Below are 27958 nucleotides of genomic sequence, written 5' to 3'. Positions count from 1 at the left end.
AAAATCTGTGTAAATGTGAACATTGTATATATCTTCTATCTAGCATGTGTTTCATTATATATAAACACAGTTCACTCACAAGACTCTAGCTTCTTTATATACAGACAAGTTTTTTTATACCAGTTTTATATAAAACCTTATTTACATAAGTGTACACACATATCTATCTTTCGTTAACAATGTCATTGCTAATGATGGACACTCACTTTGTCAAAATTTCTCTGTCGATTCAGACAGAAATTTTCTTTTGTTGATTGGACTTGTCACATTCCTAAGTGACCTTCAAGCACAGACGTTTCACCAATGACCAAGTCTTCTGCGACCACGACTTCAAATATACGTGACAGTAGTTTAAACATTGCAGCCTCTTTGAAACCAGACACTGATACATCTAAGGAAGGCATCCGGTCTTTTGAGACATTTCGTTAATACGGTTCACTGGAGACAAAGTAAGGGTATGAGATAAGGAAGGCTCATGATGTAGATAAGTTAAAATTGTAAAGAGATTCATTGCTTTTATATCTATGCAGTAGGAATACATGATAAAAGATAGTTCTAAGATTTGGAAAGACAGAGGCTTCAATTGAACATATTAAATGACTTCAAGCAGATTTCAGATTGTGTTCATACATATTCTGTCAAGGACACACCTTGATAAGGCCATGTAATGAGAGTATGTACACCAATTTTAGATTTCACCAAATATGCACAGACTACACATTCCTGAGGTACAAAATGGATACAGCTAATATCAGGATTAACCCATTTGGACATACCTTTGTTCAGGGTAAGATACATCTACACCCAGATACACCCATTTTGGATGCATGGTCATTGCCTGGATTTACCCATATTTACCCCTTTTTAGACATATTATTTTTCAGTTTCTCACAGATTACTCTCAGATTTAACCTGAGTTGGAAAGTGGGTAAAATGTGTAACACAGATTGGAACACCATAAGATGACTTTGGACACAAGGTTGTAAAGTATGGCTCTACCCAGATTAAGCCACTTGGGCATAAACCTGTAAAGTACAACCTACATTTGTACCCAGATTAACCTATTTTGGATATTATGTGTATGATTGTTGACCTAAATAGATTCTACCCATTTTGATCAATGCTGACCATCAAGTGTTTCTAATTGTGTGCTAAAGACACAATTGTAGCTGCACCAGAAAGATTATAAAACACAAAGTGTCTTTTTTCAATGAACTTGATAATGCTGATCTGTCAAGGATGTTGCAATAAAAAACATCAAGAAATATACTAAGACAGAGCAGGTAGATTTTTGGCATACAAAAAGCCAAACTCCTGGTAGACTTTAAGCCACCAGAGCAATCACTCATCAGGAAATTGTACCTGAAGGAAGTACCAATAATTATACTTGGTCCCTTTTGTTATATGAAAATATTTCAAACAGTGTGAAACTCATAATAGAAACATTTTATAAACACAGAAACCAAAGACTTCTGGTTTGTCTTATGTCGGACAACTAGATGAATGATGCTGCAAGACCCGTTCATACAAATATTCATTCAAAAGTTTCATAACTGACCCCTTCACATTCCATGGGCCTACATATACAGTAAGTTCAACTTCGCCTGCAATAATAAGGTTGAACCACAATTTGGCCACACTGGGGTAAAGACATCGCTGTCTGTATGAAGTTCAGGGTTCATGGGATGGATGGGTTTTCAAAGAGGACTTAGCAAAATCACTTGCTAGGTTACCATGGTACTTTCAGAAATGACTAAAAAGGGAAATCTGAATACATATACATTGATGGGCAACAAAAAACAAAAGTACTCGATTAGCATTCAGTACTGTAGTCATTCACAATGATGTTGATAGGACTGACAGCAAGAGAGCCCTCTAGAGGTCCATCTGTGGAACTTTCCTTTGCTATCGTCTCCTCCTCACTGAGATCAAGATTGACATATGCAGGGTTCCCTGGAATCAAATGTAAGACAGGAACTTAGGTCACCATATTTCTAACTTTTGCTCAGTGATGGAATATTTGTGGTCTAGTCTTATATTCCCTAATACTGTTTGTTTCCATTTAATTCTTTTTTGTCTCTTTACATTTCTATCTTTTTACTTTTTGTATTCTCTATTTAAATCAACTTATAATCCTCCATGGTTCTTATTTAAAGCCCCAGTAATGTTAACTTTCGATGATTTTTTCATTATTTTTATTTTATAAATCAATTGCAACTTCTTATTCTACTCCCCAAAGACTGTTGAAACACCCACTATTTAGCTTGTCAACTTATCGTTCAAAAGTGTTAAATTCATTTTTATTGTTTACATATGAATTGTAGTCCGGACTAGAAGTCACTTTTCAACAATAACAATGCAGTTTACAACCATAGGGGCTGAGTTGAAAAGCTGGATATTGTGTATATAAATATTCTATGGGGAGAAGAACAAGGAATTATTGTACACATTCAAAACATGGGGCCCGGGGGCACCGACGTCCTTTGTACCTCCTTACTGTTTATTACATGTATTTGCCATAAATGTGAAATTTGGCAAAAAGTCAAATTGTTTGGACATATTAAAATGAAAGTTATTTGAACTGGTTGGTTACTGCTCCAGCATAAGTTCAAGTGTGGATTCTAAGTATCAACAACCTTGATATGAACCATTGACTAAAAAACATTTGCTTGTTACACTCACCACACTTGTACTTAGTATTTGGAGTGTACACCTATCTACAATACAATGATAAAAAGTTTGGACTCTGTAGGTCAACAGTGCATCTTTAATGTATGAGACTAAATAAGCTTACCCTCAAGTATGTATAGGCCAAAACAATATTTAATTTTGAATTATGTAGTGCAGGGAAGGACATACAATATGGTGAAAAGCAAACTAAATATAAAAATTTAATATACAATTATATGGAAATGTTGTTTTACAGTCATGAGTATCTGGTGTGTGCGGAGAGACAAATATTAAAATCGGACAGTATCATCCTGACCAAAGTTTATCTGACTGGTTGTTTCCTTCTGATTTTCTGACACGGTGATAGGTACAAAATAGTATGCTATTCACGATAGTTATACAACATAGCTTGCATTTTGTTCATAGTAGAACTGAGTTTTACATGTAAGATAACTTTCTCGTAAACTGTAAATTCTGGCTTCTGGCAGCTCAAACGTCGCAATACTACATTTTTTGATATGATATGGAGTGATTTGCACACATGCAGTGACAGTCGATATATTCATAGTATGAGAGTCTACTGTACATTAAAGCATTGAGGTAGGCCTGTGTATGTGTACTACCTCCATGATTAAAGCATAGTGATGTTGACAACTACATGCATGCCAGTGCACGATTTCAAAGTAGCCAGGAGGAAATTCTAATGGTCTTTTAGTGGAAATATAGGTATTAAACGACAGTGAAACAAACAACATTAGTTATCGTGACCTTGCTAAAGTGCAATCTCGGATCATGTATGATCTGATGATCATGCCAAATTAACCATGTCGGATTTAGCCCTGCGTACGATGCTGTGTGTTCCGCTACAGCTATTCGCCCTGCTCACCACAGCCCTGCAAAGACCCGTACGTAGGGTCGGTGACTTCAAATCCACTTTGAGACTTGACGTAAAAAGCCAAATTACTGCCGAAATTCAGCGTTCTTGGGCCCAAGTCGTATCCCTGCCCACCTCAGCTACTCGATCGCTTCCAAAAATGCCAGTCTTTTATTCACTTTTCGTAAATAACCGTCGATGTCGGCAACTCTCTCGCTAGCCCTGCGTACGTACGCAGTGTACGCAATGCATTCCCTGTGTGCGTTCCTAACACACAGCATCGTACGCAGGGCTAGCGAGAGAGTTGCCGACATCGACGGTTATTAAGTAAAAGATGATGTCAAAATCAATGCACAACTGTCGAAATTACCCAAAATAAGCAACAGAAAACTAAAAGTTATCGCTGTGTCGAAAGGACAGTATATCAACATAAAAAGACGCTAGTTTGTTATGACATGGAGGCCGGAGGTAGAAGGACAGAGCATTCCCTCGCTCTCACCCAGCTATTAGTACGGGCCGCCGGTGGGATTGCCTCGCTATTAAAAGCAATGGATTCGCCGGTACTGGGGAGTACGGAGCCCATCATTCTTCAGTCTATCGAAGGAGCGGTTCGTGCCAAAAAATACATGACAGCAATCAAATATACGCTAAAACCTTTAAAACGTCAAAATCCGCAACTGACCGAGAAACATGATGGCAGGCCTTGAAAAACAACGCTAACTTGTTATGTGCGCATGCGCATATTAAGGGGAGACCCATTTGATTTCGGGGGGGGGGTATGCAGGAAGTGGGTATGGGAACTTTTTTTTGTTAGACAGACAGCATTTTTTTATTTCTACAGTCAGACCTGCATCAATTTTTTTTTTCAAATGGAGTAGCAGTGCAATTTTTCAAATTTAAGCCAGTGTTTCACATATCACAGGATGTTTTTATTTATTCATTTTACATTCCAACAAATGACAAACAAAATGGAAAGTCTATTATATATACAACTTTAAATTATAGAACACTTTTTTGGCAAATCAACTGTGATCAGTACTATACCTGCTTTTCTTTAAAACAGTCAATTCCTTTTAAGTTCTCAGGGGAGATGTTATCTTTTGTGGTCAGAGAAACAAGGCTCACACATTGTATTTCATTATATTTGTTGTTCCTCAATTTTCATTGTTAACTTGTAATCTTTCTAACATATTTATATTGAGAGAATAATGTATTGGTTTTAACACTAGTTTATTGACTCCTATCTTGTGTTTTAAATTTTCACGATTTAGAGAAGTCAAATAGTCCCATCTAGATATTGCCTATACCATTGAGATATTGCAACAGAAATCCTGAAACATGATTTCTTGGGTCAGAAAAGGGAAGGAAAACATCAAGTGCACCGAGGTGTACAGTAGTGAATGCTTATATCATAAGTGCTGGAAAAAAAACACATAAGAATTACTTGTGGTAAAAACATTTGCGTGCCTTTGGCAGCATGCCAGCAAAGAATACATGCGAATGAAGTTTCCAAAATTTTGCTCATTTCAACAGCATTGTGACAATTCCTTTTTTATTTCTGTCTGTTATGAGAATATTTTTTTCTCAAGCCATTACAGGCTTAATTTTTTTCTTTTATTTCACCTGGTGACAATTTTTTTTCCTCGAAATCCTCCATACCCCCCCCCCAGAAATCAAGTGGTTCTCCCCTAAGTGAGCCCCTGACCTATACGGGCCAGTGGATTACTTCCTCAGTAGAACTGATATGCCTGCCAGTACCGGTGTTTATCGCCTACGGAGGCCATCATTCTTCAGTCGATCAAAGGCGCCTTTCGTACCAAAAAATACACGACAGCTGCAAAAGTGCATCACTGTCAACTTCATAACTATAGAACATGTTGAAAAACACAGTGAAACGTTCACAATGTAAAAAATGTGCCCAAACCGAGAAACAAGATGGCGTCCGTTTCGATTCTTCAACTCAGATTTTGTCCTACAGTTGTGCGCATGCGCAGACGATAGCTTTAGCGAAAGTGAGGCAAAATCAAGTAAATATAAAATAAAATGGATAAAAATATTGTTTAAAAATAATGTAAGGCATGTATCACCAAATTTTGAACATTTCTGACGGTATTTCAACTATACGAACACCCATGCCAAACATCACAATAATCAAATCAGTGGTTTTGAGGAAAAAGTGAAAATAGTGGTTTTCAGAAAAAAGCTAAAAAGTGACTTTAAAATGATTCAATCAAAAAAAGAAAAAAGACCGTTTGAGATACATGCCCAAGTGACCACCAGACCAAATTTCAGAAAAAGTTACTGAAGCGTTTCTGAGATACCTGTGTCCACAGCATACGGCCCACTATGTTGGCCGTATTGGGCCGCGCCATCACATTAGTACCTTGTGCCCACAGGGCACAAAGTACTAATAAAATTGAAATTGTGAAATTATCATCAAAAGTTAGCAACACTGGGCTCTAAGGTAATGTGTATCATCTGAGATAAGCATCATAGTTTAATGAGTGACAATGACTCAGAAGTGAACTTGAGTTTTTGATTTAATTTTACAATAGTACCAGAAGAAAACTAAAATCTTTGAACTGATCATGATGATAATCGACCAGAGACTATGTAATGTCAATCTGGGTGAAACCACTGTGATATGACTTACCTTCATTTGGTTTGTGTACCAATGGATCAGTACTGTATTTGACAGAGGGCATAACCAGGTTGCTGTCGATGACAACTTGAGAAGGGATGGGTGTGTCTTGAGAGAAATCAAGATCCAGCTCTCTGTCTCGTGTGATCAAGTCGTCATCAAGGTCTGTCTGCATCTTGGCAAAGTTGATGAAGACCTGGATGAGGTACAGTAAAAGACGATTTAATTCAACAACACGGTGACAGAGTGGTGGTAGTGTCTTTCCAAGACATTTTCATGTAGCTCTGTCTTTTCTAAGAATTAACACCATGGCCAAAGTGCAGTTTTTTGCCAAAGACAGTCAGCTGGTAAACATTGTGGGACTTTCCACATCATCTTACAAGCCAGGTTCTCTTTGGTATACAAATGAAATCATTACCAGGGTTTCCAGTATTTTATCAGGGTCTCCTATAATTCACATAATCACAGTGTCTAGTGATACCAGCTGTTGGACTCGGTGCATTCATAGAATTCACTGCTGCCACACACCAGTGACTGTACTCTAATCCACAACTCAATACGATACGAAACTTCAGAATATGACACACGCCTCATAAAACATTTATATAGTAAAGGTACTTTGACTAAGCCAGAAATTGAGCTGGTACTGCCGTGGAGACGTTCACAGAAAAAAACATGCAAATCTGGCTCACATTTTGTCTCCTATTTGTGCAACATGGGCTTAAAGGTATACTGTCACCTGTTCCAATTTTGCCACAGTTACCATGGAAAGAGAAAATCTAACCAATCACAGATTTTAAGCGGGTGGCCGCTTTTTAATAACAGCGCCCTCACATGGGCATTTTGAATACCAAGGAACGCCCCTTTGACCATATATGGGCATATTTAGATTACAGGTGACTGTATACCTTTAAAGTGCATGCCCACTTTCATATCATGATACAAATTTGGGGTGAAATTAGGAGCTTCCTTTGAGACTTTGCACATCTATAAAGCTCTCGGACTTGGATGAGAATTTGGAGAGATTGCACACTTAATTGTATATATAATTATGCTAACAGAATTTTCACCTGCATATTCTGCAATTTTAGAGTGTAAAGACTGCCAGAATATTGATACAGAGTTGAGTAAGATATCTCACCTGATCCAGGGTGGTCTGACTGACAGAATAATCTTCAATAAGCAGCTGGGCCCTGTTTGCCTCCATTGCACCAAATAAGTGAGCTAATGATGTCCCACTGGATGGAAGTTGATATTCCAGCATATTGTGGTGTTTTTCTTTCAACACAGCACCGGGAAAATTTCTTTTTACAAACTCGGCCACGGATTTCAAGTTGACCGTGTCTGATTCCGCTCCTCTCCCTACGCGGATTATCAACATATATCCGTCTCCAAACCTGCAGATGTCAACAAATCAGAATACAGTCGGTTACCCATGGTAGTGTGAGTGAAGCTATTGTTGTTTCATATAATGAGAAATCATCGCTTTGAATATTTCCACCAGCATCATTTCAGCGAACAAACATAAACGAGAAAAAATTTCTATGCTTTAATAAGGCAAGTAACAGCTTGTTGGTTTCCTCCTATTAAGTGTTCAAGCGACCCTTTGAAAAAGTGTGGTATGTCAAAACTGCAAAGAGTATTGAAAACATACTAGCTGGGAAAGAAAAGTTGATATGCTTCAAAATCGGTGAAAAAAATCCAAAATGGCAGCAGAATGACCAAATACGGTTTGGTATGGTATATACAACATACACAGAAATCAATATGAACATCGCAACGATGTAAATAGAAAATATAGAATTGCATTATATTGATTGTAGGTTAAGTATTCCCAGTCACTTCCAACACTTAGTTCTCAAGTATATCATTGTCTAAGATGATTTGATTCAGCCTGTACAAAGGCAGTTTCTTACCTGTTCTTGAGATGTTGGGTGCTACCTAGACACTGGAATCTACCATTGACCATGATAGCTAGACGACTGCAGAGGGCTTCACACTCTTCCATACTATGAACACAAACAAAGGTAAGACTATTCTTTAACAGGGACTTTTGTACAGGATTTAAATTTTTTTTATGACCTCTTTCAATGTGGATTCACAATAGTATCATACTCTCTGCATGCCCCACTGACAAAGTCAAAGTAGTGCTGTGTCTGTAATTCACAAACTTGAAAATCAAATTTGTACTTGAAACAAAATCATCTAATTAACCTCAAGACACAGTGATTATGACAATCATAACTCTGCTATACACACTGCACCATATATGAATATCAAACGGTATAAACTTGAGCCATTCCTGATTAAAATGTGAATACAACAGGATCCTCTTTTTTCCTGCAGTAAAATCTTTCAAAATTTACCTGTGTGATGTCAGTATAACTGATCTGCCCTCTTTCAGTACATTTGTGATACACTTCCAAAGAAATCTTTTTGCTTTTGGTCCATACCAGTTGTTGGTTCATCCTGCCATCAAAATTTGAAAAAAAATTCTGAGACCCTTTGCAGTCAGAAATTTGAGGAACAACCTTGTGTTTTCATGGTATCTAATGAACAGACAGGGTAACCATCACCAAAAATTAGGATTTCAAGATTGTGTGAAATTAAAATTTTAAGATATAGGTATACAAAGCGATACAGTATGGGTATAATATACTTAAAATGAAATAATAAAATATTCCTGCACAAGAAACTGGCAGTAACCAAGGCAGACTATCTGGTGAGTGTAATTACGGAATGGTGCACCTGCATGTCCAAAGAAAGCTTCAGAAAAAGTGTGACAGACAATGCATGGAGAAATGGTTTTGTATGGGAAATGAACCAATTGGAAGATCATGGGGAAAAGGTTGAAAACTTTGAATCTGAGGCGGCATGACGCTGATATAATTTCAATGGATACAAAATGCAATATACAGATTGAAATCACACTTTGAAAGAAATTACAAGATATCAAATGCAGCATACTTAGTTAAATTTGACTTACCAAGAACACTACTGGAGGACTTCCAATCAGTGATATAGCAGTTGATAGTTTACGCTTATTTCCTCCACTGTAATCTCCAACTTGCTTGTCAGCATACTTGACCAATCCAAGTTTGCGGATGCCAAGCTCTGCCACCTAAGACAGTGAATACAAATGAGGATAACATCAATTATTTGAAATCTCGATATATATAATTGGACATTTCCTTGATGCGTATCCATGTGTATAAGTGTTTGTTTTAAATATAAATACAAAGGGCAGGATTTTTGGCCAGTGAACATTTTCCATTGGAAATGTGTAATAATTACATGATTTGAATGCTCAAACAATGCTCAATTGTAAATTTTGCATAAATTAGTGCATTCATTTCTGATAACAAGCGATCTTCAAACCAGCAAAAACCGTCTCTTACAGTACATAGTAGTGTAAGTATTAATAATATTGCCCTACTTCATGAATAAACTCTTTGATCAAAGATTTCACATCAAGGTCACGAACCATTATTCATCAATGATGAAACAAACTTAACAGATCACTCCAAGATTTAGAACTTGTAGCACATCCACTCACAGTTTTAATGTCCTTTTCCAGTATTCCTCTCAGTCTGGCATAATATTCCAGATGCTCCCTGCCGGTGATCAAGTTATCCAGGGCATCGAACTGAGGACAGTAGCCCATGTTCTGATGCACGTTTTGTAACTCACTGAGTATGTTGTAGTTGTTGAGGTATGCCGTGCCAGACGTTGGACGGATGTCTCCAGTCAACATCTTGAATGTAGTTGTCTTGCCGGCTCCATTGACACCAAGCAAACCAAAGCACTGCAAGGAGAAAGTCAGGATTTATTTCCTGGTATATGCATGAATTTTACCTGAAATGTTTAATATGAGCTGCCTTATTCCAAACTGATAAGGTCTGAATTCACTGACGCCAGAGTATATGCCAGCAAAATAAAATTGCCGAGGTGTTACATGGTAATGACTGATTAAAAATGAGAAAAAATATATCCCCTTTGGTGACAAATGGTGAGTGACAAATTTTGACCAATTTTTAGGGTGTTCAGCTTCATGGTTTTCTGCTTCACTTAACCCTTTCAGCCTAACATCCTACAATTTGAATGTAGTAGTTTTTTTAACTCTATACTTGTATCTTACCTGTCCTGCTGGTATGCCTACACAGAGACTATCAACGGCAAGGTTCTTTTTACCAGTGTGTGTTCTGTACACCTGTAAACAATGAGGAACAGAACAAAACGGTTTCACAAAATGTTAGATTTGAATTGTCAGGTCGGGTTAGTTTGATAAGTCAGTCATATACCATTTATTGTATCATACCAGTATACTGATGGCACAAATACAGTGATCTGATTGGTCAAGATGTGGAAAGAACCATATATTTGTGATGTACCATGGCTGGCATACACACAAGCTCTCGGCTTGAGCAAAAATCCTTTTTTTGAGGTGCCTTGCCTGAAATTCAATATACTGTTATGATATAATAGCAATAAATCACACCCAGCGACGGTATACCACTCGATTTTGACCAGTTCACTTCATATATGCACTTGCTATCGCTCGTGCATATACGTCCTAGCTGGTCAAAATCTCTCTGTATGCCGTCGCTGGGTGTTCTTTATCGCTTAAATATAGTAGCTTCTTGTTTGATACATCAAACTTTAGTTTGCACAAACTTTAGTTTGGCAAAATGTTTCAGAGACTTTGAAATGAGTGCCTGATGTACATTGTCAACGGCCAGACGTCACTTACTTTTGCCAAGTTTTCCAACCTGAGTAGGTCAGTAGTAGCATTGCCACTGAGAATTCTCTGTCTCTCTTGGTAGACGTCATCATCCTCTTCTTGGTCTGGCTTACTCTTCGCATTATCTTTACCACACCTACCAACAAACAACAGTGACAGATGAACTTATGATAGATACATTCAGACGTGCATAATATTTCATTCAGTTTTACTCACTTGGAGAACAGCAAAAACCATTTGGCATTGACAGTGTTGTGCATTCATACTACTGACTTAGGGAGTCATTAGAGTTAAGTTTTCAAATAGAAAATGATTTGCATTTAATCACCAAGAGCTTAGGGAGTCATTAGGGACTCAAGAGCCAAGTGTGTCTACTACTCCTCACAAACTATTACTGGTACTTTGTATAGCATGCCTACAGGAGTTTGTTTGGTTCTTTCCTGCAGTATTTGCTTCCAAAATCATTAAACAACATTAGCTGAAAGAAAATTATCCATTCATTTCCAGTTACAGCATGGAACGTTGGGAAATTATTTATTTCCCATAGCTTATCATTAGCCCTATCAGGTAATCTTTTTCTGGATATTTGGACACAAAAGCCAAACTTGAAAAAAATGATGTCATTAACAGCAAATATCAGAGAACCATGATTCACTTACCTTATATTTACAAATGCCATATACTGTATAAACAGGACAACACCAAAGAACACAAAACCTTCAATTGCCAGGAAGAATAGATTCTTTCCACAGATGTCCCAGGCAAATGGACTCTCAAATATGTCTTCCCCTGCAGAGATCACAATACAGAGACATAATTCAGAGAAGTTACCTTCATACAGTCGACTGAAGCTAAAATATTCTGAATATAAAGCTGTAAAGTAGAGACTGTTGTTGGAATAAATGAAATAGAACAGCTAAGCTGTTCATTGAAACTTCCGCTGACAATTTTTTTCAATTATGATAGTTTTCTGGTAATATATTTACAGGCAGCCAGCAAATCTAATATTGGTCCTACAATGCAGGACATGCATGGTTAACCAAATGTATGTATTGCGAGTAGGAAAGCATACACATGCCGTAGCTATGACTCTGTATTTGCAGACTTTCTGTGTTCCTGGTTTAGTCACCAAGAGTTGCATCTGAAATTCACTTGTCAACAGTTCCGTGTGTTGATATCAACAAAACTGGCTGTACAGTAAAGGGTCACAAAAGGTCACTCATTCACTGCTAAGGTAAAAGGTCACCAGAGGTAACTCCTTCAGTGAGTGTTAATGACAGAGCATTAGCTTCAGTACTGACCAAATTGTGAGAATGCATCTGCATAAAGCTGGTTCGTAGCCATGTCCAGCATGCCACGACCAAGACAATAATGTGGGAATAGGAGAAAGACCTTCTTCAAGATACTGTTGATTCTCACCAGATCCTGAAAATATAAAATGAAAGGGTATGACATATGTCTTCAGGAATACAAACGTATAATTTGAAAACAAGAGGATTTATTACTTAAGACATTCTAATGATCATAGAAGTGTAAGTAGATTTAAAGAAGTGAGTTTTGACAAACAAACACAAAAGGAAGAAATTTATTGAAACACTTACTTACATAAAGAATGCTGACATTAAACAAGTGACATAGATTTAAATAGCCAAAAGCATATGGTTAACTTGCATTCACAGATGCATGAAGACCTGAAATCCAATTTTATGTAATAATTATGTATTTAAGCAATAAAGCACACCCAGCGATGGTATACCACGAGATTTTGACCAGTTCACAACATATATGCACGAACGATAGCGAGTGCATATATGAAGTGAACTGGTCAAAATCGAGTGGTATACCGTCGCTGGGTGTGATTTATTGCTATTATATCATCACAGTATATTGAAATTCTCGCATGGAACGTCAAAAAAGGATTTTGGCTCTTGCCGAGAGCTCGCGCGTGTGCCAGCCGTGGTATATCGCAAATATACCACTGTTCTTTTCGTGTCTGGACCAATCAGATCGCTGCATTTGTGCCATCAATATACTGGTATGATATATTAAGCAATATTTCATGCCCAGAAATATTCTTCATGGATCATGAGTTATCATCATCTGATTGCATAATTAAACAGTGCTCATTAATAAACTTTACATAAATGAATGTTTTATTAGTCAAGGAAATGCTGAATTTTACAAACAGACACTGTAAAGCACAAATGCTCAGTAAATGTTTCAGTCATGTTGAGGCAGGAAATGCGAATTCCATGTCTACCTTTACAGTGAACTATTCATTATACCATTGCCCCTCGAGAAAACATCTCTGATTCTACAGAACTTCTGACGGTGACCACACTTACCTCTTCGTCGTCCATGTAGTCTAGGATGAAAGTGGCCGTGACTGTTATTATGCCGATGATGACGTTGGCACATGCTAGGAACACGTAAGCTGTACTGGGAATGGTGAACACGTAACTGGCCGGATACATCAGAGGTGCAACAGCCCAGCTGAAAGAAAAAGAAAACTGTGTTCAGAAATCATTTTTTCCGTCATCTATAGGCATTCCGACATACATCACGTAATTTAATCAGTGAAAACATCGATGACACATGATGTTGTCTCTAAAATGTTAAAATTACATGGAAGGCATTGATGTGAATGTTTCAAAGATGTCACTCTTTTGAAAATAATCAGATTATGAAGTTATTTTTTGAGTGAAATTACTGATGATAACGTTTTTCCCTGGGTACTTAACAGTCAACATATAAAGCAACTGAAAATTTTCTACAAAAATTAAGAAGCTTTCAATCTTATCTATTAAAAATTCATTGGAAAATTATAAAGTTAGTGAAAGGTTAATATCTGCCACAGAAAACCTTTACCAGCAAAAATCTGCCTGTCAAATTTTATGGCCTCTTCAAACTAATAAACAAAATACAAAACTACGGAAAACAGGTCACATTGGTTTTACAGTGCTATGGTAGGGTTAGATGTCAAAGTGTCAATCAGTGCATTGTTCCGGAGAAAATCAGAAATTATGATTGATATCAAATTTATGTAAAATATTGTGAATTCCTTACCCATATAGCAAGAGCAGGGCCATCAGACACGGCAGGTTACTGGATGATACATATGCATCTTTTTGAAACGCGATGAAAATGAAAATAATGAGGAATGCTGTGATACAGTAATTACACTGCAAAATAAAAGACAAGAAATAGAGATTAACATCTCATCATAATATATGTTGCCAATTTTGACACATAGCTTTACATTGACAACACCGATGATGTGCAATTTCATCTGTACAGTCACAGACTATAAAAGACAAACGTAGTGGACAAAAGCAATTAGTAAAGTGTGCTCATTGACATTTTTAATGAGGACAGTAGTCCATGTAGTACTCTTGATTTGGCAAGAGAAGTGTTGAAAGTTTCATTCAGGAAAGTTTATACAAAAGTTGAATCTTTCACTTTCGAGGCATATACTACTTTAATTCTGATTTGTATAAGGTTCAAATGCTAGCACTCAACCAAATATCGCTGTCAAGAACTTCTGTTTCATCAATCATGAGAGAAAGATTCTCACCAAATCCCAGAAGAAATGTGTCACCCAGTAGATGACGGAGTTGAGACCACTGACAAACTGTAGATGCTTGGCATTGCTGGATCTGTCCTGAATCAGGTACACCACAAAGCTGGACGGTACGAAGGCCAGGGCAAAGACAGTGAATGTGGCTATGCTTAGATCCACTGATGAGTATAGGCTGTGTAAAAAAGAATAAACAGAAAAAATGTTATGGAAAGAACTTATAGCTGTTCAGGTTGCATATGTTTTGGGACATGTATTCAAGAGAGAATGTCAGTGATGTACATACACAGACTTTGTGACATGATGCCTGTTAGACACATTGTAAGTAGAAAAATTGATGATGTTATCAAAATCATATGTTACCATAGCACATCTGGTATTGACTCTCTTGCAATCAGGATAAGAAGCAACATTCAATGCTACAAATCAAAAGTTTTCCTTATTAAGATAACATATTTTCACAATGTGGCAATGCCCAGAGCTGGAGAGTGCCATAATAAATTGCATTTACATTATACATGGACATGAGTTCATCAAAATTGCATATCCTTTTGAAAGGCAAAAAAATTATCATATTCAAATTACCATTTTATGTACCAAAAGTATCACTAAAGTTTAAAATGATGCTGATGTCCACATTAAAATGATAAGGATATATTTGATATATTTAATATCCTAAATCAATCATACTGACTGACGTCTAATGTTTTATTCAAACATGATCTTCAACCATATCAAAGGCCTTGGACTTCCGAACTATTCATCACATAATATCAACTTACAATAGGACATATCCCATTTGTTCCTCTGTTCTATTCATGGGATGGTTGTACACAGTGATTCCATATTCCGAGGCTTTCTCACCGCTGGGTACGTTGGCCCTCAATAACATGTTGCTCATCACGTTGAGATATGTGGGTAAAGCATGCCACCCATTGTTGTTCCACCACACCTGCAATCAAATGGAATAGTCCAGTGAGTGAAGGGGTGCACGAAGCTGAAACTATTGCTTGAGGAGTGATGGAGGGACTGCGCTTTTGGTATCTTCCTACCATGTAAAGAAGCAGCAAGGTACAACATGGCAACAGCTACCAATGATGAATGAGAGTTAACCCTCTGCGTGCCCGAGTCAATTTTTGTCACCTTTATAAAATACAACTCAGACAATATTTTTTCAGGTCCAAACATTTTTTTCTGATTTTTCCCAAAATTTTGACCCAAAACTGGAGTCTGTGTAGAGTGCTATCCATTTGATCAAAAATTTTCAAAAGAATTATCATAAAATTTGGTAAAAATGTTGCACTAAAATTTTGGTTGGAAAGATTACAGCACTCAAAGGTTTAACACGAGCATGAATGGCTGTTACATTTGCAAGACTTTGTTACATGACATAGACAAGTGGCGCATCATCTTCACTGAGGAAAATTAACTAACTTTGTTGAACTGCATTGATACATAAATGCAATACAATGATTGGCTTCTTTTACATGGTTATCAATCCTCTGGCACACTGAATACACATCTAACTGTATAAATTGCCAACTCACTGGGTACAGCACTGTTGTGTGTGACACATCTCCACTTGTAATATATTACATGTACATGTCTTACCTTGGCATTGTTCAATGTAGCCATGTTCAGGACAACACTGTACAGCTTCTGTAACTCATCCACTCTCTCAAAACTCTGGAAAACAAACAAGGTCAAGGTCAATACATAGTTTAGGGGTGAATTAATCATAGCTCTCGATGATACAAGTACTGGTTGGGTATCCAGTATACTACCTCCATGCTTCATACCGTCAATTCTTAACACCATGAAAATATTGATTCATGGATGCGGAATGGACTGGTACGAGAACAATCTTATTTACAACAAAAACTGAATATGCTTTGTTACTGATCAAGTTAAGAATGAATATTGAGTTAAAATAATTTTCACAAATGGTTGGCCGAATTCACGTCATTCAGTGTCAGAAAGTTGATATTCTTTAATCTTGGAGGTACAATGAAACTTTTTTAAACTCACGGGGAGATCATCTGTCATATTGAATTGTGTTAAATTCAGGTTCTGAGACACGTTGTTGTAAGCTCTGGCCAAAGTGGCAGGATTCACTGCTAGTCCGTTCACTTCCAGGAAGCTGAGACCTCCGAATCTCTTGCCGATGTAATCATTGGACGTCTTCACCAGGTAGTCGGTGACATTCCTACTGGTCAGGTTGTACATGATCTCCGTGGTCTGGGTGACACGGTAGCTGGGTGGTGGTCCCCCAGCGCCGGCGGGGCACTGTTGAGACCCCGAGCTGCAGTCACAAGGAGGGGAGAGCTCTTCATCCGTGATGTTGAAACGGTGATAGGAATCCTTGACTGATTGGGAAATATCTGGTTTTATCCACTGGCTGGCATCTGTCTCCATGCACGGAAGACCCCTGGAAATATTGAGAGATTCATGGACAAATTGTAACTTTTTGATAGTTGCGTAGTTTCTGTCTGTATTAAAATCACTTGCAGGGAAGTAGTAGCACACGTATATCTATCTGTCTTTGTGTATGTACGCATGAAATCCAGCATCTTTCAACCTGAATCTATTTTTAAAAATATTATTTCAATTTTTTGTGGTCCTTTAGACTGTTAGCTTATTTCTATGAGACCTTTATCATATTTTATTTTCAAATCTGGTAAGGATGAAATTTCAATAAAGGATTAAATTACTGTTTAGCTATTATAGAAAGTCGTACGAGTAGGGCAGTTTTTCTTCATGGGGTATAGCATTTTCTTCAGCTTACATTACATGCCTATTTTGCTACCAGTATATTAAATACAGTCAAATATGACTGACAAAGTATTTCTTGGCAGTATCTTTTATTTCACTGAAACTAGCCCCTTTCCCTATTACATTAAAACCCGTATACTCAGAAGTCATCCATTTTGAAATACAGATTTCAAACCCAGCACTTACTCGATGACAGGCTGTGGTTCCATACACCGTGTGCCAACACCAGGGTTGTACTGCAGCGACTGTTCCAGACTCTGAGAGAAGGGGCTGTCGGAGGAATCCTGACTGTAGGTCATGTACAGCTGTCTCTCGTACATCCACGGCATCAGCTGAAGGGACGGCGGCTGCCTCATTGGAGGAACCAACAACGAACACAACAGCATGAAGAGGACGAACAGAACTGGGACTAGGACCTGAAATCCAATGACAAAGGAAATAATTCACCGTGTGATTTTACTCAGCAACTTCGTTTACCAATCACAGCTACTTAACCCTTTCACCATCATGGTTTGTCCCAAATCCATTGTTTTCTATGGTAAAGTTGGACCTGTATACATGGAACTGGGGGTGAAAGGGTTAAAGGAGCCGGTTCTTCATCAGCTTTATCTCTGAGCAAATTGACTAACTGTCAAAACTTTTCAAAGGAGAACAAATGGACTGAAATAACCACTAATGCGAGAACCAGGGATTGAGAGCTGCCCCTTTAAGGAGGCATATTCCTGATAAGATTAACCGAGAGTGAATTGTTTCAGTTGATTTGAAATTCGATGGAAAACTAAGGCTTGTACACTGTGAATTAGATAAGCATGTGTAGAACAATGGGTGAACCATGTCAAAAACACGCTCCTACAACTTTTCTTCTCATGCTTCTATTATTTGGAATTTCAAGATTTTGAGATTGTCAAAGTGAAGACTATCCATGTTGCTTCTGTCAAACATAATAACAGACTAATCTTGAAAATTATTATGTTTTACTAATTAGGGACATAAATAAATATTGATTAAAATTTGGCTTCATTTCCCACCTGAGCTACAAAGGCTTTGATGTTTCTTCGGGAGTTGTGAAATCGCTTGATGACCAGGGCCTGGAATTGTCGCCAAATTCTCTTTGGTCCAGTGATCCTGGCTGGACTCACACCACGGAGATCTCCAGTCAGGTCACCCTCGTAAGACGACCCGGCATCTGAATCCATAGAAAAGTCCATATCTGTCAACAAACAAACACACACACACAACATTGTCTTGATTATCTTATCCCAAAATGCATTTCTATGAGGGGCTTGGCTACGCTGTTGTGAGAAGTCCTCAGGGACGTGTTGAGATCAGAGATATGACATCTACATCAACAGAAACACACATCCAAGTAAGTGTCACTTCTCTACTGCAATCATAAAATCCATACAAAGACTGGATGGTATCGTAGTCCAAAGCCTTCTATGAATACAAACATACCCACAGAACACCTTGTAACAAGTCATCGTTGATGACACAGTCCCCACTTGTTAATGGGTACTTTGATTACAGGTCCTCAGAGAGGATAGAGTCCTCTTCATTAGGTCTGTGATAAAAATACTTTTGAATAAATTCGCTTGATACATGTGTGAGTTGTAGTTCAGGACATGGAAAAATAGTAATAAAATGGCCACACGGTGGCCATATTGGATCGTATCACAAAACAAATAAATGTGCATATGTATGACATAGGTCAATGTCCTTGTAGCAAATTTGATTAAAATTGGTTGAGATATGCCTGAGTTACGGCTTGTACATGAAAAAATCATAACAAAATGGCCGCACAGCAGCCATATTGGATCGTATTACAAAACAAATTAATGTGCATATGTATGACATTGGTCAATCTCCTTGTACCAACTTTGAATAAATTCACTTGATACATGTCTGAGTTATGGTTCTGGACATGAAAAAATGTAATAAAATGGCCACACGGCGGCCATATTGGATCGTATCACAAAAAATCAATGTGCATGTGCATGACATAGGTCAATATCCTTGTACCAAGTTTCAATAAAATCGGTTGCGTTATGCCTGAGTTATGGCTCTGTACATGAAAAAATCGTAACAAAATGGCCGCAGAGCGGCCATATTGGATCGTATCACAAAACAAATTGATGTGTATAGCTATGACATTGGTCAATGTCCTTGTACTAACTTTGAATAAAATCTGTTGAAACATGCCTGAGTAATGGCTCTGTACATGAAAAAATCGTAACAAAATGGCTGCACGGCGGCCATATTGGATTGTATCACAAAAAAAATTGACGTGCATATCTATGACATTGGTCAATGTCCTTGTACCAACTTTGAATAAAATCAGTTGAAACATGCCTGAGTTATGGCTCTGTACATGAAAAAATCGTAATAAAATGGCCGCCTGGCAGCCATATTGAATTACATTACGTAACAAATCAACATGAATATGCATGACATAGGTCAATGTCCTTATACAAAGTTTGAATAAAATAGGTTGAGATATGCCTGAGTTATGGCTCTGTACATGAAAAAATCGTAACAAAATGGCCGCAGAGCGGCCATATTGGATCGTATCACAAAACAAATTGATGTGTATAGCTATGACATTGGTCAATGTCCTTGTACCAACTTTGAATAAAATCTGTTGAAACATGCCTGAGTAAGGCTCTGTACATGAAAAAATCGTAACAAAATGGCTGCACGGCGGCATATTGGATCGTATCACAAAAAAAATTGACGTGCATATCTATGACATTGGTCAATGTCCTTGTACCAACTTTGAATAAAATCAGTTGAAACATGCCTGAGTTATGGCTCTGTACATGAAAAAATCGTAATAAAATGGCCGCCTGGCAGCCATATTGGATCGCATTACAAAACAAATCGACGTGCATCTGTATGACATATGAAGTAATCCTTGTACCAAGTTTGAATGAAATCGCTCCAGGCATCTCTGAGATATCTGCGTGAACGGACGGACGCACGGACGGACGGACGCACGCACGCACGGACGCACGCACGGACATGACCAAACCTATAAGTCCCCCCGGACGGTGTCCGTGGGGACTAAAAATCAGTAGTTCACATTTTCAAACTCTGGTGATAAAAATAAACAGTAATAAAGTCAGAAAAACAGTGATAATGATTTGCCTCAAAGTTGCTGTACATCATATATGGCAACAGCAGAATTTCAGAAACACATCCTCTGGAATGCTTGTGACATTTTCGTAAAATTGGTACATTCGACCCCTGTGACCCTTGGAAGATTGCAAATTTGCATATTGTCTGCATTACAAACCAAAGAAAAGAATCTTAAACACTGTGAGGGAAAAATGATAAGAACATTAACTTGAGAGACAAAGAGATGGTGAATATGGTGAATTATCAATGGCTATGGTCTTTGATTAGAATTCAGCTCTATGTGAAATAAAAAAACAAACAAACAAACAAACAAAAAACTCAACTGGAAAAGGAAGGTAATCCAATGATAATAAATGTAATGTTATCAGGTTAGCCATCAAAACCAACTGCTATACTCTGAGCTCACTAGTGTACGGCTTAAGATTTTTGATTCACAATAACGGCTGTGAAAGCAGTTAGGTTAGTGCCGTGTGCTGATGCAAGGGTTTCATATTCTTATAAGTCCCTCATAAAGCAATCAACCACCTTCTTCAAATTGGAATGTCCCATATTTTTTCACGAACTTTTCAAAATGTATCCATTTGTTATACAGAGGGGCAAACTCCCATCATTTGGTGGTTGGAATGGCTGACCCGATGAAATATGTACATAGAGTGAACTTAAACTTCAAACTGAAAGCTGATTCATGAGCACACAGACTAGGAAAGTGACACCAAGATGTGTAGGGTATGTTGAACCATTAACTTGACTGAAAGAATGAACTTGGAAGTTTTGTGATGTATGTTCATGTAGATTAACATTATATACCCTGTGCTTCCGTTGGGTTGGTGAGGGCTGAAGATGCGACCTGAACACTGCCCTCATCGGCCACTGGTTCTGATTCTTTCTTCTCGCATTTGACCAGATCAACATTGGATGAAGTGGATGTGGATGGGAATGGACTTGCAACCACAGCCATGGCTAGGTAAATGAAAACATACATAATTCTTTTTTTTGTCTTATGCTTAATGTTTGAAATGTACCGACAGACTGAAGTACTTCAAAAACATCTAAATTAAAGTGTAAATTAGTAGGAGTGAGTGATCACCCTCTACACAAAACTCACTGTTACAGTTACTGTTAATATGATTATGACAAATATCAAAATGTTATGGATATATATACATCCAGTGGTTCTGCTAAGGGTGGTAATTGTGTTGTGTTGGGAATCAACACTGACAGTTCCTTGGGTGAGGAGCAAATACATGTGTGTTTTCTTTTACCCTTTGCTGTTCATACCTTTGTTTCACCATAGACAGTAGAGGGGGAAGACGTCTATGGTTTCACTAAAAGACTGAATGAAGTTTGGGAACACAGGTAGGAGTCTCTAGTCCCATTCTGATGCTTCAATTAGGGTAGATCCACGAAATCATTTACAGCATGTGAGGTTGAAACTTACAGTTGCTAATATCATTTTTGGCAGTGATGCAAAAGTGTTGCACAGACGACAATCAAACTGAGAGACAGCAAGTTGATGACTCTGTTTTTTCAAACAGCTAATAAAAGTTTAGTTTCATTTAATCGCCTCTAACAGTTCGCTGATTTTTTTAAGCGACAGATTTTCTGCTGAAGAAAGAATGATGTCTTAATGACATCACCAATCCTCCGCAAAACCACTGGAATCAATACTCTACACAGTATGAGTAGGGAGATGAACTCTTAATCTGTGATATGTTTAAATTGTGCAACACTTACAGGTAAAAATATACATACTTATAAATAAATCAAAAAGCTACACAATACATTTACACATAATGAATTGAGCTTGGCTAATAGTAACAATAAGTTAAACTATTCCTTATCATATGTTTACCCAGTCAATACCAAAGATGGTGTTTTAAAAGCATTTTTAAAACACTATTTTTGAGTTAGTTTTTGCAGGATGATATTACAGTTATTAATAACATATCAATCAAATGACTTCATATATGGTTTGAGAAAATGAGATTGCGTGATGGTAAAATATTACGGTACACTTTGTGTGATGTTAAATTAAAATTGCTGTTTTCTATTTTTTATATATGCATTAAGTTTCAACACTTTCAGCAAATACATTTTAGACAGGTTGAAGAAGTTCATTTGCAGAATTCAAAGGACTGTTAAGATGTATGACCTTATCCATTTGACTCAAGTTAATTTCGTAGCAAATTTTAATCCACATGGGTTGAAAAAAGTTGTTGAAGGTAAGTTTCAAAAGTAACGTGAACGAAGTCAGCTGATGGAGAATGGCAGATATCTAACTCTAAAATTATTTATGTTAGATTATCAGACATTTGGCTGATTATGCAAGGCATGCCAAGTTCAAAAAAATTTGTGTTGTCAGTCAATGGTCTTGGTAGCTGATGACAACTACGCAGTCCTGAGTGTATTTCACCTTTCACATGATATTGTTCAGAACTGATATACTGTTTCTGCCTGTGGTCTTACAGTACTTGAATGGCTTTCATTATTTCCCTTGGCATTCTATTCTATTTTTATGTTCAGTGGCAATGTGACGCACAAGCGCACAATTATCCAATACCAGCCGAGCAAAGCACAGCTTACATGCAAACTGGCAAGAAGAAATGAACAAGGTGTTTGAGTTGCATTGTGGGTAATTAATATTGGCCCCCAACTCTATCCCCATTTGTCGACTGTAGACATGGAGCTATGTATTACTGAATCATGAGTACATCAATGATAACATAATTTATATTCCCTCCGTGTTGGAAAACAATCTTTTACCCAAGCTTATTCATGGGATTTAAAAACTACAGTAGAGACTCCCTGGGTCACTATGAAATCTACATGAAAAGTAATTCATTCCATGGGAGTCATTCTGGCTGCAACTTGCTCAAACACCACATTCACATCTTCTTCCTTGACAAAGCAGCATGTTATAGGTGAGATAACATGAAAAGCATATTCATACCCCTTTGAAACTTTGCTTTTAGCGAATTGTTGATGAACATTTTCTTTGTTGGCTGGAAGCGTACATTATCATTTGATGGCGAAATGGACAATGGCGATGTTGATGATGCCAATGATATGGATGATGATGATGAGGAGGAGGAGGTGGAGGACTGTTGCCGTGACAATGGCGCTTCATCAGCAGTTTTGGATGCCTGTGCTGCAGCAACAGCAACAGAATCACGTTCTGATTCTGATTCCAAATCAGCTATTTTCCAAGCAACAAGTGCAGCAACTGAGCCTGAGCCTGAGCCTGATTCTGATTGGGATGCTTCTGCTGATTTCCCAGGGCTACATGCAGCATGCAGCGGGGTACCTGCAAGTTTTTTTACTACAGCAAAGCAAAGTAAAACAGCATATTTAGGGACTGCAGTTCACAGCTTGTATAATTCATCAGAATCAAACCTATGATAAAATAAAAAGTCTGACTAAAGCAGTGAATGACAAGCCAGCTCTTCATGACCTATTTATGTGATGCGTTACAAACAATTGTATTGAAATGACATCCCTGTAAAATGGATGAAATTTCCTGAAAATATGAGATATGCTATTAAAGTACAAGATAAATGATAAATTCTGTGGCTGTGGCAAATAATTTGCTTTCCCAGAATGCATTGCTTATCACAAGAGTTCAGATTTTATTGGTTTGAAATTACCGGTAGTAATAGCACAATCAAATAATTTGATGACATCATAAAAATACTGCTCCTCATATATCTGCAGTTATTTTTATAGCAGCTATGACCATAAATTGAAATTTTAATACATAGATGCATATACTTGTAGTTATTTTCATAGCTGCTATCACTACAAACTGAAATTTCAATATTCAGTTGCATTCTGAATACAGTAATACATTTAGAATTCAGAACTCATGTTGAGACTCGAGGAGTTAATTTGAATATTGCACTTTGAACACGTGTTGCTGTAATTTGTGTATAAGATAAGACCATCACTACACAAACCATTTATAGCGTATCAGTACTTGGTGGCATGAGGGTTAAAAATATCAACAGATGTTATTTTATTTTATGTTATGTTATGTTATGACATTGCTCAGTATTAGCGTTTGTAGGCTATTTGATGGCACATGTCCATTTTCTGGCAATAAAACTGTAAAACTGATGAGAAATTTGCCATGACATGACAGGACAGAAATGAAATAGCAACAATAAAACATTGATACAAATTGCTTCCAGCCACTCTCCATCCTAGAGTGCTTGTACATCAGATGATGTAAAGACAGATTTTCCTCTACAAATATATTTTTCTATACTTCATTTATGATCATACCTGTACTTTTCCCAAATGTTAACTCCACCCAGATTTATTCTTCCCTTCTGCTGAAATGCATAGAAATACATGTTTTTGATTTCAACTGATCCCATCCCTGACATCAAAGTCCCCTTGATCAAACTCACCATCTGTATCCCTCAACAGCTGTGTCCTGTCAGTTTGTTTTCTGTGTTTCTTTTCAATCCACTTCCTTCGAAGACTTCTGAGTCCCATGAAAGGTCTGGGATACTGTCCAGCATCATTCACTGAGTCTTTCCCCTTGTCATCTGGCTCATTGCTCTCATCCGCTACCTTTAAAAATATCTACAAATACAGAAATCATCTATTAGATAGATCTGACGGGCAATATGTACACATGATTTTATAAGCCCTTCTGTGATTTGTTTAAAAAAGTAACAATATTCTCTGCAGCCAATCAGCAGGACACTTATGTCGACTCAATGATATTGCTCATGAATATCAATTTTTGAGACGACTGAACTGATCTTGACAGGAGTGCATATGCAAATACTGATACATCACTACTCAATACCTTAGAAACTGAAGACATTTTATTTCCGTATTGACTGTATCTGTATCAACTACACTTGAATCATGTCGCAGTATATCAGCATTCCATCTTGTCAAAACAGCATGCTTTTGCAGATACACAGAAACACACTGAGCTATCACTAGACTTACACATAGCATTTGTTTACAGAAGCTGCTGGCAACGGATTTCATCCCAGCAGCCACTGGACACAAGATGGCTTACCTCTTCCAAGGTGGTATCTGAGATACCATAACTTGAAATGCTCAGTTTATTCATGTTCTCATCCAGCTCAGTAAAGAGTCTGGCAAAAGCTCCGCTCTTGGAGGCCCCTTCCGGCAGCAAGTACGTTAGTTCTGTTCCCGTACTCTCAGCTAGCATTGCACCGGGTACGTGGCTTTGGATGAATGTTGTGACCAGTCCTTCATCAAAATAACTCACTGAAATGACAGAAAAATACATACAGACCTCTGCAAAAATCTGTTGAGTGTTTACTATTGCTGAGCATTATTTATTTTACTATTTCCTTACCACTGAAGTTACAGCTGAGAGATAATCACTGCTTTTCTATGCCTAACCTGATATATTCATACATCAGTGAGACAAAGTAATCGGTATAATTCAGCTTTTCTGTAAATTACAGTGGCTTGTGTTGAGCTGTTGGCAATATGGGAACTAGACATACTGTCTAAAGTTGAGTTGCCAACACCGTCAGGCATAATTATTGTCTAGGCGGTGATAACAGCCATTAACAAAGAAATCAACTCTGCCAAAGTTGAAACATTGTTTGGAAGGATGTCACGGAATAGTCAAAACAACACCACACATCAACACACATCTTGCTAACTGTCCAGAACACATCATGAGCAAGCGTCCTTTGCACAGATCTGGTGATGTTGTTTTGACTACGCCTAACCTACTTCCAGACAATGTTTCAACTTTCAAATAGTTGATTTCTTTGTGATCGACTGGTATTACCCCTAGATGATAATTAGACCCGTGTTGGCAACTTGTCAATTTAGACAGTACGTCCAGTTCCCGTCTTGCCAACGATTCAACGTAAACCATATAACATGTATAAAACAAATTATATACAATAATATATATAAAAATACGCAAACAAAGGAAAAATTCTCTAGTTTTGTGCATACTATCATACCATCAGACTTGATTTACGTCAGCTCTGATGAGTAATTACAAAAAAACATGTAACAGATTCTTCCTTTTGCAACTTCTACCTACTACTTGATTAAAATATGTAAACTGCAATGATTCTGGACAAACCGTGGACACTTTGGCGTATTTATCACATCACATTGAAAATCTGCATAACTACCTTTGTGCATGTAGTAAAAAGGTGATACAAAGAAATGTCCAAAGAACTCCAGCAAAAAACAATAGTTCAAGGGGTCCCTTTCAGGCCCTCTGGAACTAATAAGTTAGAAATACACCTGCTGTGCGTGACACTAACCTGTGGAATTGGAATTTAATGATCTGGATAATAATGATAATGATGATGATGACATCCTTGTTGAGTTAGTGTTGCATTGACTGCTCAGTTCTGATCCGATGCCTTCGTCGTCATCCTCACCAGCTGTCAAGTCCTGAAATGAACCAAAATATTCATTTCTATGAACACGTAATGATCACACAGAACACGGACTGATCTACCATTAGAAAGCACTTAAAATAAGTGACATGACTTTCATTGAAAAATTAAAATTTCACCAAATATGCACTTGTGGGGTTCTTTGAATATTTTTTTTCTATTGGGTTATGGAAAGCAACAACTAATGTTGTCTGAGATGGCTTAGAAGTGATGTAGTGATTGCCATGGCATGTTCTTCTATATTCAGACTTGCTCATGCAACAATTAGAAGTGCTAAAGTAAGAATGTTGGTACTTGGTGTTCACCAAGTGGAAATTCATACACTCATTGTGATTTGAAAGGGCCTAATGAGTCATGTGGTACTGTGCAGCATATTGGCAGCTTGTACCCGATTGGTCAACTGTCATTATTAAAAACAACTTAAAGGCAAGCGTTGGCACCAGATTGTCTCATCAGAAAATTTACCCACAAGATTACAATTTCAATGGAAAACAAAAGGCTATTACACCTCCATAATCCTCTTACAGACTAGAACAAAGGCAATCCCAGGGATTGCGAGCAGTGCCTTTAAGGGTTCTCAGACTAGGGCTATTAAGTAGCTATTTGGTTATTTGGAAATAATTCAATACAAACAATGAGTTTCGACTGACTGATTGGCTGGCAGCTTCTAAGATGCTGCACATGAGCCCAATGATATGCATGCTATTGATATATTTCCATATTTATCACCAATTTGTCATGTGGAGTATAGATCCTTACATGTTAATCACCCTAACATATGGTGTAACAGTGCAGTGTTGATGCAAATGTTCAGAAACTTGAAAGAGCAGGTTCAAAACCCGAGAAGTCTAAAACTGCCTGACAAAATACAATACCTCTTTGTGATTTGCAGGGTTTTCATTAACTTCAATCATACTATCACTTCCTTTCCAGCTAAGCCTGTCTGATTTCTTCACCAGCACCAGGTAGTAGCCATTGCCAAACTGGCTCTTCAGAAACAGCGAGGATCCGCAGCATTTCAGTTTGCCCTGGGAGATGATGGCGATGCGGTCGCCAAGGATATCAGCTTCATCCATGTGATGTGTTGTCAAGAGGATAGTACGACCTGTTCAAGTGAATAACTTTG

At 37.7% G+C, this 27958-nt stretch overlaps 1 protein-coding gene across 1 annotated transcript in view; it reads right to left on the bottom strand.

The window, feature by feature from the left end:
• Window positions 1-410: 410 nt before the first annotated feature.
• Window positions 411-27958, bottom strand: part of LOC139138517 (phospholipid-transporting ATPase ABCA1-like) — a 60432-nt gene continuing 32884 nt past the window's right edge. The window contains 26 exon segments of the mRNA XM_070706922.1: window positions 411-1953; window positions 6198-6381; window positions 7327-7582; window positions 8102-8194; window positions 8552-8633; window positions 8636-8654; window positions 9172-9306; window positions 9742-9990; window positions 10324-10395; window positions 10936-11062; window positions 11586-11715; window positions 12228-12351; window positions 13272-13419; window positions 13993-14108; window positions 14501-14678; window positions 15286-15455; window positions 16115-16189; window positions 16532-16931; window positions 17462-17691; window positions 18304-18485; window positions 21218-21370; window positions 23361-23729; window positions 24820-24997; window positions 25449-25663; window positions 26695-26827; window positions 27708-27937. Of these exon segments, the coding sequence (XP_070563023.1) occupies window positions 1814-1953; window positions 6198-6381; window positions 7327-7582; window positions 8102-8194; window positions 8552-8633; window positions 8636-8654; window positions 9172-9306; window positions 9742-9990; window positions 10324-10395; window positions 10936-11062; window positions 11586-11715; window positions 12228-12351; window positions 13272-13419; window positions 13993-14108; window positions 14501-14678; window positions 15286-15455; window positions 16115-16189; window positions 16532-16931; window positions 17462-17691; window positions 18304-18485; window positions 21218-21370; window positions 23361-23729; window positions 24820-24997; window positions 25449-25663; window positions 26695-26827; window positions 27708-27937 (4388 nt within the window). The 3' untranslated portion in view covers window positions 411-1813.

This window comes from Ptychodera flava, chromosome 8, assembly GCF_041260155.1.
Source record: "Ptychodera flava strain L36383 chromosome 8, AS_Pfla_20210202, whole genome shotgun sequence".
NCBI classification, from domain to species: domain Eukaryota; kingdom Metazoa; phylum Hemichordata; class Enteropneusta; family Ptychoderidae; genus Ptychodera; species Ptychodera flava.
The sequence above is the reverse complement of the archived record's forward strand: the minus strand, read 5'-3'. Positions and strand labels throughout refer to the sequence as shown.